The sequence below is a fragment of the Daucus carota genome, chromosome 4, assembly GCF_001625215.2.
Source record: "Daucus carota subsp. sativus chromosome 4, DH1 v3.0, whole genome shotgun sequence".
Classification (NCBI taxonomy): domain Eukaryota; kingdom Viridiplantae; phylum Streptophyta; class Magnoliopsida; order Apiales; family Apiaceae; genus Daucus; species Daucus carota.
This window is the reverse complement of record NC_030384.2, coordinates 32,650,724-32,665,226: the sequence shown is the minus strand read 5'-3', so window position 1 is coordinate 32,665,226 and position 14,503 is coordinate 32,650,724. Positions and strand designations below refer to the sequence as shown.

At 35.7% G+C, this 14,503-nt stretch overlaps 1 protein-coding gene across 1 annotated transcript; it reads left to right on the top strand.

The window, feature by feature from the left end:
* The first annotated feature begins 5,335 nt into the window (after positions 1 to 5,335).
* Positions 5,336 to 12,520, top strand: LOC108216061 (exocyst complex component EXO70H1-like). The gene is made up of 2 exons (XM_064092332.1): positions 5,336 to 5,823; positions 10,906 to 12,520. Exons 1-2 carry the CDS (start codon positions 5,437 to 5,439, stop codon positions 12,379 to 12,381), a joined length of 1,863 nt encoding a protein of 620 aa, XP_063948402.1. The 5' UTR covers positions 5,336 to 5,436; the 3' UTR covers positions 12,382 to 12,520.
* The last annotated feature ends 1,983 nt before the right edge of the window (positions 12,521 to 14,503 follow it).

Below are 14,503 nucleotides of genomic sequence, written 5' to 3'. Positions count from 1 at the left end.
CTCAAAGGATATAAATCGTTAATCGTATTATTTTTTTGACATCTACGTGTCATCTAGTTGATACATTCTAGAGGATAGGAAAAATATGGAGCACTCCAAATATTCGTCCATTGCAAAAAGTTACAAATACTCTTGGTATACGTTATCGCTATAGCTAATGAATATAGGTAGCCATTTTAACTATTAACTTGCTCTTATATGTTACTCTGGATACATCGATCAAACTCAATATTTATTATTATTATTACTATTATTATTATATATAATTAATTTTTTCTGATAAATTTTAATGTTAATTGAGTTTATCATATTTTTGACATCTTCCCAACAGGAACTCGTTTACAAAGGTATAGGAAGCTTAGATTTTGAAACTTTTAAATGAAGGTTTTGTTAAATTTTAAGTTTTTATTGCCCATATGGCAATGGTAAGAGATTGTTTGTTACTGTTAAAACGAAATTATATACACACCCTTTATTGCTTGATCTCAAATTTGTCGTATATTTGTATGCAATGCACGACCACGTAAATATTAAACTATTTAAATTGAACATGGTCAATGGAACATTTGCACTTGGATATGAGAATGATAAGGTGACACAAGATCGTGGGCAATCAATGTTCAACATCCCATGCCCACGAGTTCAAGTATACGAGAGTTTGGACGGCTGTCCCTTTCATTCATGCATATTCGTATACAAATCATAACCCGATACACAGCTGTTTGCTTTAAATTTCTGAAAATGATGGATTTGGATTTCTCCGAAATATTAATATAAATAATAAAATCTATTCTGCACTGATCTGATTTTATCATAGATTATTCACTAAATTATAGATTAAAATCTAAAATATAATCCTGGTAATTAATAGTAGCAGGATCCGATGGGTAGGCTGACCCAATCTTGCGTTTCTGTCTAGTCTATTAAATTTTATGACATCCTATGACCTTTGCGATAGTCAGAGAACTTAAGGTTGTTTTCCATGTTAATTACTCCCTCCGTCCCTCTGATTTCTATACACTTTCCTTTTCGGGATGTCCCATTCAATTCTATACATTTCAAAACTTTCCCAAAATGGTAAAGTTTTATAATATAAAAATCTCACTCACCCACTACTTTCATCTACTTTTTCAAATCTATCACTTAAATATTAATGGGTCCCACCACTTTACCTACTTTCCTTTCTCTTTCTCATTAATTTACATTACCTTATACACTTTTCTTAATCTCCGTGTCCAAAAGAAACGTATAGATCCCAGAGGGACGGAGGGAGTATTATTTTTAGTTCATATTTTTCTTAGTTTTTATTCAAAAATTGGATTATTCTTTTTCAATCGGCATGCATATTTTTGAAAATAATTTATTTTATAAATTTTCTCTAAATTATATTTACGTGTATTCCAAGCTAGTTAGCGGCCCGACGCGGCATCTCTCTCCAACATTCTAGATACAAAGATTGCAGGCAAATAGTTGAAATTAACGTGTTGCAAAGTTAGCTAGCTAGGTCATTTGTACATTAAAATTGTAGACCTCCTGAGATGATGTTACAAGCAGTGGATTTATGGAGAAGGTATGGCGAGCGTAACGTAACATTGTAACGAGACCCAGGTATTACATAAACTCACATACATAACCTCCATTGGCTCCATCACTCGTCACTTGTCATCAGGATCAAAAATTAATTCATGGGGTTGATTCTATCTCAGACCTCACAAAAAAAGGTGGAACGACAAGAGTCTCGCAAGTCGCATCTATTAAATTAATTAATCAACTTGAGTTTAGAAATTAAGTCAAGGATAGCCATGCAAAATTAGGTAACCCCAGGTGAAGTCGTATTCTGATGGCTTTGCATGGTTTTGTACAGATGGTTCCAAGGGAGAGTAAAGTGTAGTCACCTGGTGAAAGCGAATTTAGTTACGCCTGATCGGACGGCACGTGCTATACATATATTAAAAAAAAATGGTTCTCGTATTTTTGCTGGTGACTCGGATTTTGTTTTGACTCTATATAATAGTGATATACTGATATATGTATGAGGTTAGCACATAAAGATACGGACATGTAGATATTTTAGCTAAAAATAATTTTGAAAAGTATGACAAATAAAAGTTTCAGCGATAGGATAAAAGAACAATTCATAAGAGATATTCTTAATGTCCTTGAGAGCATCTCCAACCATCTAAAGCTCTTGGCTAAAAAGTTAGTTGGCATACTTAAAATAAAAAAATCTAGCCAACAGCTCCAAAAACTCAACTCCATGCTCACCTGTTGTCTATAAATTTAGCCAACCTCCTATGGATGGCTAAATTTGTCGAACCTCTACAGGTCTGTAAGAAAATCTGTAGGAAGATTGTACATCATTTATTACTATATTGAACTGATGTATTCTATTTTAACAATTTAAAATATTAATAACATACTATTTTTAAATTATAGCCAACCAATGTAGCCATACCATTGAAACAAAATGTTTTGCAGGTTCAGCAAATTTTACATAATGTCTTACAGGTCCAATTTAGCCAACGATTATAGCCAACGCCGTTAGAGATGCTCTAATATAAGAAGATTCCACGTTATTTATTGCTCTCTTCTTTTTTAAAAAAAAATTATGTATTGTACGAAAATATTAGGTGAATTTTTAATTTTATTATTTATCCTTGATAATTACAATTATAATAAATTAAATTCAGTTATGTGTATATACACATTAGTTAAATATTAGAGATTATTGGAAACATTTTAGGAATTATTTATCATTAAAAATTACATAAAAAATAAGACGGAGGAAATATATATATATATATGAGTTAGACTCCTTGGATTGGAGACCAAATAATTTGGAGACCATATCCCACACCATTAGATTAAAAAGATAATGAACGGCATATGTGAAGAACATGTGGCATCTCTCTTTAATTCTAAAAACTAATGGATAACTACCTCATATTATCCTGTATCAACGACAATTTTGCACAATCAAAATTCAGTAATATTAGGCATTTTAATTATCCTCCTAAACTTTTCGGGATAAAGATAGAGCAAAAGTACTACATAACAATATCGGCATAAATCGCAGAAATACAACGGTAGATTTATGCCTAAAAAATAGTGCAGAACAACATCGGAAAATGTTTATAAACTTTCTGGGATAAGTACGAGAGAGCAAAACTACTGCAGAACAATATCAGCATAAATCACAGTACTACAGCAAATTTATGCCTAAAAAATAGTGCACAACAACATCGGAAAATGTAAATTTAAATGTATAGCTTCTTCGATTTCTCGATAAATCAGAAGTAACAAGAACCACTACAATAAGTAGAAGAAATGGGAGAAATTTTGTAGATAAACACGATTATATATTTGATTTGGTTGGAGAAACCGTCGTCCTGAATTCATGCTAAGCTTTGTATACGGAGATAGTATACGGAATTAGAACAAAGTTCCATGTATTCCACATATTTACTGTAGTACCGTAGATCACGTATGTTCTGCAACTATAAAATGGCATAAAAATATTGCAAAATGTGTTATTTTGCAAATCATGTTCTATAAACATCATTATTTTGTGAAAAATTTTGACAATCCTAAACATTCTACAAGTTAAATAGTGAAAAACACATTATTCTGCAAAACATGTTAAGTTTGCAGAACATATTTACATATTACAGAACATATGTGTTCTACTTGTCGAACATAAATGATTTTCAATTTTTTTTTCATGAAATAGTGATATTTATAGAATGTATTTCACAAAATAACAAGTTTCAGACATTTTATAATGTTTTTATGTCATTTTATAGTTGTAGAACATACGTGGTCTACGGTACTACGGTAAATATGTGAACTACATGGAACTTAACTCTACGGAATTATATGGATACTAATAACGTCCTCTAATTATAAAATGAAATAATAACAGCTCTCAGGTCTAAGATGAGTGAAAGGTCAAAGATAGAGAACTCCAATACTCCAAATAATTGTAGCCTCCTATAACTTAGGCATGTATGAGTTATAATAAAATTAAATGATAATAATAATAAAAGCAGTATGTTTTAAAATATAAGCAACACAAACCGCCAATTCCATCCAATCAAGTCATCATGCCTTACATGTTAATTCAATTTTACATAATTAATATTTTATTTTATTCTAGCGAATAACTTGTGCTCGCTCCTTAGATATGTTATAGTATTGTTACATATTCTATAGTAATTTTTTTAAATTATTAATTTATTTATATTTCTGTAAATATTATATATTCGTTACTTAAAATAAAATTCAGGTAACATTGTTCAATAAATTAATCGTTGATAATTAGTAGCTACACTGTCCAAATAACACTATTTGTATATATAACCAAAATTTTGTTCAAAATATAATAAAAGATAAATTAGGAACTACGGGAGCACACTAGTTGTCCAGATCAACAAATGTTAAAAAGTTCAAATCAGACGCTATACTGACATAATACACTACTCTTAACGCGAGGAACGAAGACAAGAATATCATTTTCGTGCATTAGTAAAGGTTTTTGTTTACATGTATAAACTACAAAAGAGCCTCCTAAAAAAAGTCCATCTCGTGGAAAAGAGTGGACGAACAACTTGTGAGACTCCGGCAGAATTAAAATCAAATTTTAACGCTAGTTTAAGCGGACATAATATAATGAAATCATGCGTGACGCCTGGAATTCATGCCCCGCTGCTTTAACATTTACTTTAACACATCTACAGTGATTTATTTATAAAAACACAGTAAATATGTACGTTTTTCCTGCTTTCTTTTAACTGCGGAATGCAAGAAGCAGGAGTACTGTAGCAAAAATATTTATCAGGTGGTTGAGTGCAGGGGCGAATCTAGAAAGAGGTATGAGGAACACATGCCTCTTAAATTCTTTTTACATTTTTTCATTTTTTTAAATTTGTAAAATTATAAAAGTGCCTCCACAAAATTTCGAAATTATATAAATATTTTTCGAAAACTTGTTCGATGCCTCCCAATGTTTAAATCCTAGATCCGCCCCCAGGAGTGTGGTTTTTAACCGGTGGTTACTGGTTCCACATCACTCACAAAATTGAAAATTTACGTTCTGTTAAAGCACAGTCGATCCATAAATACCACACCTTTCTCCACTTTACAATCCAGCTGGCGAAACACGTACTCCAACTGTGCGTGAATTATGAACATTTAAAATTGGGTTGGTTTTACTAAACACTCACAGGTTTCAAATTAACGCGTTGCCAAGACAGCCAACTAATTAGACCCCCAAAAGCTAACCCAGCTTACTCCAACCCCACTCCCCCTCTATAAATCTCTCTCATTCCATTCCTCACTCTCCATATCTATTTTACAAACTTACAAACACAACAAAACATTACAATTTTAACACATACAAATAAGTAAATACCCAGCGTTAAACAATCTACCGCAACCATGCCGAGAAAAGGAATGGGAAGCCTTCTGTTCTCTTCCAAGAAATCCTCCTCGTCGATCCTGGAATCTCCTTCCAGGCCCAGCTTCTCCGATACCGTTTTGGAACGGACGCTCGAGATCGCCGAACCGATTATTAAAAAATGGGACGCCGATACTTCCACCTTCGCTAGCGTTACTTCTCTTTTCTACGAGAACCGTAAAGAAGCCACCGAGTTCATCAAATGGGTTAACAATGTGCAAAAATCAATGCATAAATACGTCTCCGAGCATTCGAGCTACTCGGATAATAAGCTCGTGCGTGGCCAGAAGCTGATGGAAATCGCGATGAAAAGACTCGAAAAAGAGTTTTATCAAATACTGTCAACCAACCGAGCGCATTTGGATCCTGTTAATTTCTGCTTTTAGAGAGTTATGGAGGAGTAGTGAGAGAGGAGAAGAATGATGAAAGAGAAGAAGTAGTTTCATTTCACTAAACAACAGAGTATATATACAAGCAGAATAGTGGAAAACTAACTAGCTCTAACTAACCTACAACTAATTGACAGCTGGAATATGTACAACTAATTAGCTGTGACATGTAGCTAACTAATACTACCAATAGCCTCCCTCAAGTTAGGAGGTATCTGAGAATCAGATAATCCTAACTTGGAGCATAAATCTTGCAACTGTGGAGACGGCACAATCTTGGTTAAGATATCAGCTAATTGATGCTTTGTAGGAAGATAAGAGAGCTGTAACAATCCTTCAAGAACTTTATCACGAGTGAAGTGGCAATCGACCTCAATGTGCTTCGTTCGTTCGTGAAACACTGGGTTCTTTGCAATGTGTAAAGCTGATTGATTGTCACAATGGAGAGTGACTGGAGAAAGACCAGAAACACCTATTTCTTCTAGAAGTCGAACGACCCAAGTGACTTCAGAAGCAGCTGCTGCCATAGCTCGATATTCCGCCTCAGAGCTTGACTTTGAAACTGTGGATTGCTTCTTCGACTTCCAGGAAATAGGAGATCCTCCTAAGAGAAGAACATAGCCTGTTACAGAACGTCTGGTATTTGGACAAGATGCCCAATCAGAGTCTGAAAAGGCTTGGAGAGTGAGTTTTTCTGGACCTTGAAGTTTGATTCCCTGCCCAGCAGTAGAAGAAATGTATCGTAGAGTATGATGCAAGGCTTGGAGATGAGATGTTCTAGGATTCTGCATAAATTGGCTGAGGCACTGTACAGTGTAACTTAAGTCAGGCCTTGTATTGGTCAAAAAATTTAATTTGCCTACATGGGACCTGTAAGTTTCAGGGTCTGATAACAAATCACCATCATCAGCATGTAATTTGAGATGTATAGGTAGTGGTGTGACAGCACGCTTGGAGAGATCCATATTACATCCTTGTAATAACTCTTTAGTAAACTTGTTTTGGCTCATGACAATTCCATCAGTGAAGTAAGTAACTTCAATACCTAAGAAATAATGCAGTACACCAAGATCTTTTATGCTGAATTTATCGTGAAGATCTTGCTTTACTGATTGAATGTGCTCGAGATTACTTCCAGTGAGAATAATGTCATCCACATACACAGCTAGAATTGTGATATCAGTTCCATGCTTGTAGATGAATAAACTGTAATCATTTCTAGACTGAGTGTATCCTTGTAGCAACAATGTATCAGTCAGTTTATCGAACCACTGTCGAGATGCTTGTCTCAACCCGTAAAGAGATTTTCTTAATCGACAAACAAGATTATATGGGTTTGGAACACCCTCAGGTACTGTCATGTAAACTTCCTCTAGCAGATCTCCATGGAGGAATGCGTTATTAACATCAAGTTGGTAAAGTTTCCAACGTTTACTAGCAGCCAAAGATAACAAACATCTCACTGTGGTCATCTTTACCACAGGTGAAAAAGTCTCTGTAAAATCAATTCCAGGTTTCTGATTGAACCCTTTTGCTACCAAACGAGCTTTGCATCGTTCTAATGAACCATCTGCATTTAATTTCACTTTGAAAACCCAACGACTACCAATGGCTTTCTTGCCGGGTGGCAAAGGAACAAGATCCCATGTTTTATTATGTTCAAGAGCTGTAAGCTCTTTCTCCATAGCTGCAACCCAAATTGGATTAGCAGCAGCTTCTGAATATGATGTAGGCTCAGCAATGACAGACTGTTGTGATAAAAAGGTAAAATGGGATGGAGGCAAACAAGTACCATCCACTAAATTGCACCAGTGATCAATTGGGAATTCAGTATGTGTAGCTAGATTACAATAGTAATCAGTCAGATAAGTGGGGGGGTGTTTAGACCTTGAAGATTGTCTAACAGGAGGGTCATTTATCTGAGAATCATGCTGTTCACAATGACTATTGTCATGCTGTTGAGACTCATGCTCATTATGAGTACTATCACTATTATTCTGAGATTCATGGGATGTGTGATGATTTGTATTAGGAGGTTCAACAGGAGTGTCTACAGATGGAACAGAACTGGAAAACTTTGGAAGGAAAGTACTATTTAGAAAATCAGATTTAGATGTATCAGCAATCATGTGAAAAGGAAAAATGGATTCATGAAATACCACATCTCTGGAGACTGACTCTGTGTTAGTCCTGAGATCATAAATTCTATAACCTTTCTGAGAATTAGAATATCCAAGGAAAACACAAGCTGTAGCTCTAGGTTCAAACTTAGACCGATTGACTTTCAGTGTAGAAACATAACACAGACAACCATAAACTCTTAAGTCATCATATGTAGGAAGAGAACCATAGAGTCTGAAATAAGGTGTTTGATTGGCAATGGATTGTAGAGGCATTCTGTTTATCAGGTAAGTGGCACATAAGATAGAATCCCCCCAAAATTTAAGTGGTAATTTGGCCTGAAGTGATAGTGCCCTAGCAGTTTCTAGCAGATGTCTATGCTTTCGCTCCACAACACCATTTTGTTGTGGAGTGTAAGCACATGATGTTTGCTGGAGAATCCCCTTAGTTTTACAAAGTTGAGCAACTAATCCAGCACTAAGCTCTAAAGCATTGTCAGAACGAATACTTAACACAGTTGTCTTAAACTGATTCTCCACATAAGCCAGAAAATTGATCAGAACATCATATACTTGAGATTTGGATTTAAGCAAATGAACCCAAGTAAAACGTGTAAAATCATCCACAATTGTCAGAAATTGAGTACAACCAGAGTGTGATGGGGTTTTGTATGGCCCCCATATATCTAAGTGCAACAATGCAAAAGGTTTTGTACTCTTGATATAGCTAGAAGGGAAAGATTTCCTTACTTGTCTTGCTGCAGGACAAATTTGACAAACAGTAGTATTTACACAATCTTGAACAGATTTAAGAGGTAGTAACAACTGAAGCTTAGAAAATGGTAGATGTCCCATCCGCAAATGCCAGAGTCTTGTGTCCTCTACATCTTTAGAAACAGCTGTGTGACAGAACTTTGATTGATCCTGATTTTGTGTTGTAATAGTATTCTGGACACAATACAAGCCACCTGATAGTCTACCAAGAAGAATCTGAGGCCTTTTCAGAGAATGGCCCTGAATAAAACATTGATCATCAGAAAAAATTATGTTGCATTTCAAATCAGCACATAATTTGTTAACAGAGATCAGTCTGAACTGAAATTGGGGAACATAAAGAACTTTGTGTAAAGTGAGATCATCATTCACTTTCACTGTCCCTATATGTGTCACTTGAACTTTTGTACCATCAGGAATAGTAATAAAACTATCCTTATCATCAACAATATCATAAGAGATGAAATTATCCAGATTAGGACAGATATGATCAGTAGAGCCACTGTCAAGTATCCATTGATGACTCATACCAGCAAGAAGACAGAAATTACCTGCCAGCATTGCAAGTTTAGGATTGTCATTATCTGAATCTGGCTGAATATTCTGTTGACTTAGCAGCTTGAGCAAGTGATTATACTGCTCCATGCTCACAGTATCATTAGAGTTATCAGGTGCATCATCTGCAGAATCTTGCTGTGCCATAGCAGCAAATCCCTTCCTCTGATGTTGTTGTTGTTGTTTAGCTTGGAATCCAGGTGGATAACCATGGATTTTGAAGCATCTTTCAATGCTATGACCAGGAATCTTACAATGATTGCAAAAGTACTTTTTCTTTGATGGATCTGCTGTGTTTCTTGAACCTGTGCTCTTCTGATAATTGGAATTGAATCTTTGACTTGAATTTTGTGGATTGTATTTCTTGTTGTCTGCATAGAATGCCAAAGATTCAGCTGGAACAGTACTAGTAGAGCCACTAGCAATAGACTTATGCTTTTCTTCCTGAGCAAACAGTCTGTAGACTTGAGATATGTTTGGCAGAGGCTGCATCATCAATACATTGCTTCTCACCAAAGAGAAAGCCTCAGTTAGCCTCATCATAAATTGCAAGATCCTCTGTTCTTGTTGTTTTAGTACCAGCCTTTGAGATAATCCACATGTACACTTGTTACATGTGCAGTAGAGTAGTGGACTAGCATCATTTAGTCCTTCCCACAGAGTTTTCATTTTAGTGAAAAACACTGATACAGAATCAGAACCTTGAGTGAGTTCAAACAATTGCTGCTCAAGAGCGTATACTTGTGAAATTGAAGTACAGCCATATCTGTCTTCCAAATCTTCCCAGAGTTCCCTTGCAGTTGGAAAATATTGAACACTCTTGGCAATTGTTTCATCAAGATTATACAATAACCAAGTAATAACCAGATTGTTACATCGTTCCCAACACTTGTACTCAGCAGTAGTAATATCAGGTACATCAATGGAACCGTCAACAAAACCTAATTTGTTCTTAGTGGATAAAGTGAGAATCATAGATCGTTTCCAGCTATGAAATCCATCTCCATTGAATTTCACAGAAACTAGTTGTAAAGTATGAGCATCAGATGGATGAATATAGTAATGACTAGTAGGATCATTATTTGCCATGGATTTTAGGTCAAGAAATGCAATCGAACAATTTGTCAACAAAAACACAATTCAAGAAATCGAAACTCAGAAATTATCAAGAAACAATCTCGATAATGATCAGAACAGCAAGAAACGTCAATTAGAAGTCTCGATCTATGAAATGACAACACAATCTCAACACAATTCAGTAAAATATCTCTTACTGGAGTGAGAAATGACCTGAGAATCTGAAGAACTAATGAAGAATTCGCGATGAAGATGAATGTAGGATCGAGCGATGCACTTATTACGTAATCGCCATTGCTGGCTCTGATACCATGTTAATTTCTGCTTTTAGAGAGTTATGGAGGAGTAGTGAGAGAGGAGAAGAATGATGAAAGAGAAGAAGTAGTTTCATTTCACTAAACAACAGAGTATATATACAAGCAGAATAGTGGAAAACTAACTAGCTCTAACTAACCTACAACTAATTGACAGCTGGAATATGTACAACTAATTAGCTGTGACATGTAGCTAACTAATACTACCAATAGATCCCGAGTCTTTCTCCTCTCGATCCTCAGTCACCTCCCGTGCCTCCACTCTTTCCAGCATTTCCGAGTTCGATGACGACGAGGAGCTGCGGAGAGTAGGCGAAGCGGTGGAAGAAGTTGAGGACGTTTCGATGAACGCGGTCACGGATTTGAAATTAATCGCGGATTGTATGATTTCATCGGGCTATGGAAAGGAATGTATTAGTATTTACAGGCCTATTCGTAAAGCAATCATCGATGAGGCGATATATAAGCTCGGAGTCGATAGAACGATTTCCAATCATATTCAGAAGATGGAATGGAATGCAGTAGAGATCAGAATCAACAATTGGCTCAACGCGATGAAAGTCGTGGTGGAAATATTGTTCATCGGGGAAAGGAATTTATGCGATCAGGTGTTCGCATCGTCTGAAGCGATCAGAGAAGCCTGTTTTAGTGACATCTCGAAAGAAGGCGCTTTACTCCTGTTCGGATTCCCCGAACTTGTCGCGAAAAATCGGAAAAAATCGCCGGCGAAGATTTTCAGATCGCTTGATATGTACACCGCGATAGCCACTCACTGGAAAGGAATCGAGTCGATTTTCACGGCTGACTCGAGCTCCGCTGTGAAATCTCAAGCTCTCATCAGTTTAGCCAAACTCGGTGAGTCGGTGAGGAACGAGTTAACCGAGTTCGAGTCATCGATACAGAAAGACAAAGCGAAAGCGCTCACCGCCGGCATTCACAATCTCACCGTCGATGTGATGATATATCTCTCCGTTCTCGCTGATTACAGCAATGTTCTCACGGACATACTGGACTACACGATTCCGCACAAAGCTTCGGAAACGACGTCGTATTTCAATATATCGACGTTTAGTGATGCTCCGGCGCCGGCGATCTCCCGGCGGTTCAAGTGGATCATTCACATTCTGCTCTGCAGAATCGGCGCCAAGGCGAAGCATTTCAAAGACGCGGCGCTGTGTTACATCTTTTTGGCAAATAATCTCCAAAACGTCGTCGTCAAGGTCCTCACTTCAAATCTCAAGTACATCGTCGGCGATGAATGGATCGCAAATCACGAGGCCAGAGTCGCAGAATTCGCGACGAACTACGAACGGCTGGAATGGGGCCACGTCATTCAACATTTGTCAATGAAATCAACGGCCACTATGACTTCACCTGAAGATGTCAAGGAGTTTTTTAGAAAGTTCAGCAACTTGTTTGACCAGGCGCACCGTAAACAGTCAACTTGCGTCGTAGCGGATAATAAACTCCGTGAGGAGATTCAGCGGTCAATAGAGGGAAAGATCTCGGCAATCTATCGGGAGTTGTATAGCACGCACAGGCTGACGGTGGAACGAGAGAAAAGTATTGTCAAACACGCCCCTGATGACGTGGATAATCTTTTGTCGGATCTATTTTGCGGGAATTCCGGGTCGGGTGATTCGTTGACTTTTCCGTCTGGGTCAAACTCACGGCGTCCAAGGCTATGGCTCAACTGATTCATATTAGCATAATTAGCTACAGTATATTATTAGGAAAAAAGAAACAAGTAAAAAGTGTAAATGTTATAGTGAGATATGTGAGCTGAAATTGTATAAAATTACTGTTCAGTGTTTGAGATCGATTTTTACTTATTAACTTTCTTGTCCATTTCTTTTAACTAGTAGCCATCGAATTAATCGACATGATTTAGACAGGGTTTTTCAATATACACAAAAAGAGACAGATTATGATATTAAATAGAAATTTAAGTAACAAAGTCATTAGCTAGAAATTTATTACCGATTAGTGGTAGGTTTACAAACCGTACTACTAAAAAAATAAATAAACTGAAGGGCCATTTGACTGAACTTAAAAGAAGTGACTTATTGAATAAAATAAAGAACTGGATTATAAGTGAGAAGTTGGGTTAGGTTTCTAAGTTATTAAAAATGTTTGGATACTTATAACTTTTTTATTGCATAGAAGCCGTTGATTTGGAAAAAAAGCTCCATTTCTAAGTTTCTACTTCCAGCTTTTTCTAGCCCAAAAGAAGCACTTCTTTGCTTCCGCCAAAGAATTGGAAAATTTTTAAGCCCTCTTCTTTTATAGATAAGCCGAGAAGTGGTGTGTCCAAACACCTGCTGAGGCCTGAGAATGACTGGTTAACTAAAGAACAGAGGATGGCTCACGATAACTAAATTACTACATGTCTACATTTGTAGCTCAAAATTATATTTATTTAGAAAGATTTTGAGCAATAAATTTTTGTCATTTTCACTGGTCTATTAGTCTTATGTCATTATGTGAAATGTCATCGCAGCTGACCGTTATAATTAAAGACGTAAAATTATGATCGGTTTTGTTTCAGCAATTGAAAGATACACTTGCTTCTAATTAATGTAAATTGTATGGCATGCGGAAAAAAGCATCAAATACGACTTCTAAAACTAGAAGGCATCGTATTCATAAACAAATCAACAACGTAAGAACAACTGCTGTAAATATGTTCAACGTGGAAAAATAGTGGGCAGATCCAGAAGTGACCTGAAGAAGTTTCTACCGTAGTAGTAGCTCATTAGTGATTTAGTGGTTTTAGAAAGAAAGTGAGTGCTCCTGTATTTGAGTTTCTAGTAATCAAATCATTTGATAAAATATAAACATGTGCTCACACGTGGAGTACAATACATTGTTACGCTTATTCGGGAGGAAAATGAAAATTTTCTAATTAGTATTTTAATGCGAGTAGCCTATCTCACTTCTTATTTATTTTAACTAACTAAAAAGAGGACGTGTTTATAGAAAAAAAAATCTTCAGAATTTCTAACTTTTTTTTTTTTTGTAAGGAGAATTTCTCACATTATATACATATATATCTATCTATCAAGACATATCAGTTACAACTATTAAAAATGAGAATACTTTAAATAATATTTTCTAAACTATAATATTTTAATATAATAATCTTCCTTCTCTGTTTTAAGCGAGTGGATTTTCAGTCCGATTTTTCTTGTTTTCGTGGTTCCGGTTCAGATCTAAGATTTATTTATCTTTAATTATTATTTTGGTTTGGTGTAGTCTCTCATTGGTGAGAGTTAGGTTGTTTTTCTCACCTCTTTGGTGAGAGTTTTAGTTTTTCTCTTTGGTGAGAGTTTTAGTTTTTCTCTCTTTCCTTTATTTGTGAGAGTATGATCTTTGATTTAGTGATAAAAGATGCTAAGGGATTGCAATTATTGTCGATAGCTCAAATTCAACCGGATGTGAAGAAGAGGGTGCTTGTAAATATCTAATCTTCAACAAATCGAGTGATTCCATGAAAAATGGATTAATCAGCGATGGTTGCTCTTTTATATTTGTTCGACACGACTTTTTTCGTAGATATTGTATGACTTTTTATTATTAAATGATTTTCTACTAAAAAAATAGATTTCACAAATATAATAACATTATATGATTGATTTAAAAAAAATTGAGCCGTTACAATAGACAACTTTTATAATTTTATCACAAAATATTTCATTTTTTATTAAGAAATCAAAGTCATATTTTAATCGGATATGACTCGTTGCATTGCACAAAGATAGAAAAACGTTTTGAATGTTGGATGAGAATTGAGATATATAAAGTCTATACTCTATGCGT

What these genes read in the sequence shown, in the direction of transcription:
- LOC108216061 (XM_064092332.1), top strand. Translation starts at nt 5,437, where the DNA reads ATGCCGAGAAAAGGAATGGGAAGCCTTCTGTTCTCTTCCAAGAAATCC. An exon ending in ACCGAGCGCATTTGGATCCT is followed by an intron (nt 5,824 to 10,905) that starts GTTAATTTCTGC and finishes ATAGATCCCGAG; the next exon opens with TCTTTCTCCTCTCGATCCTC.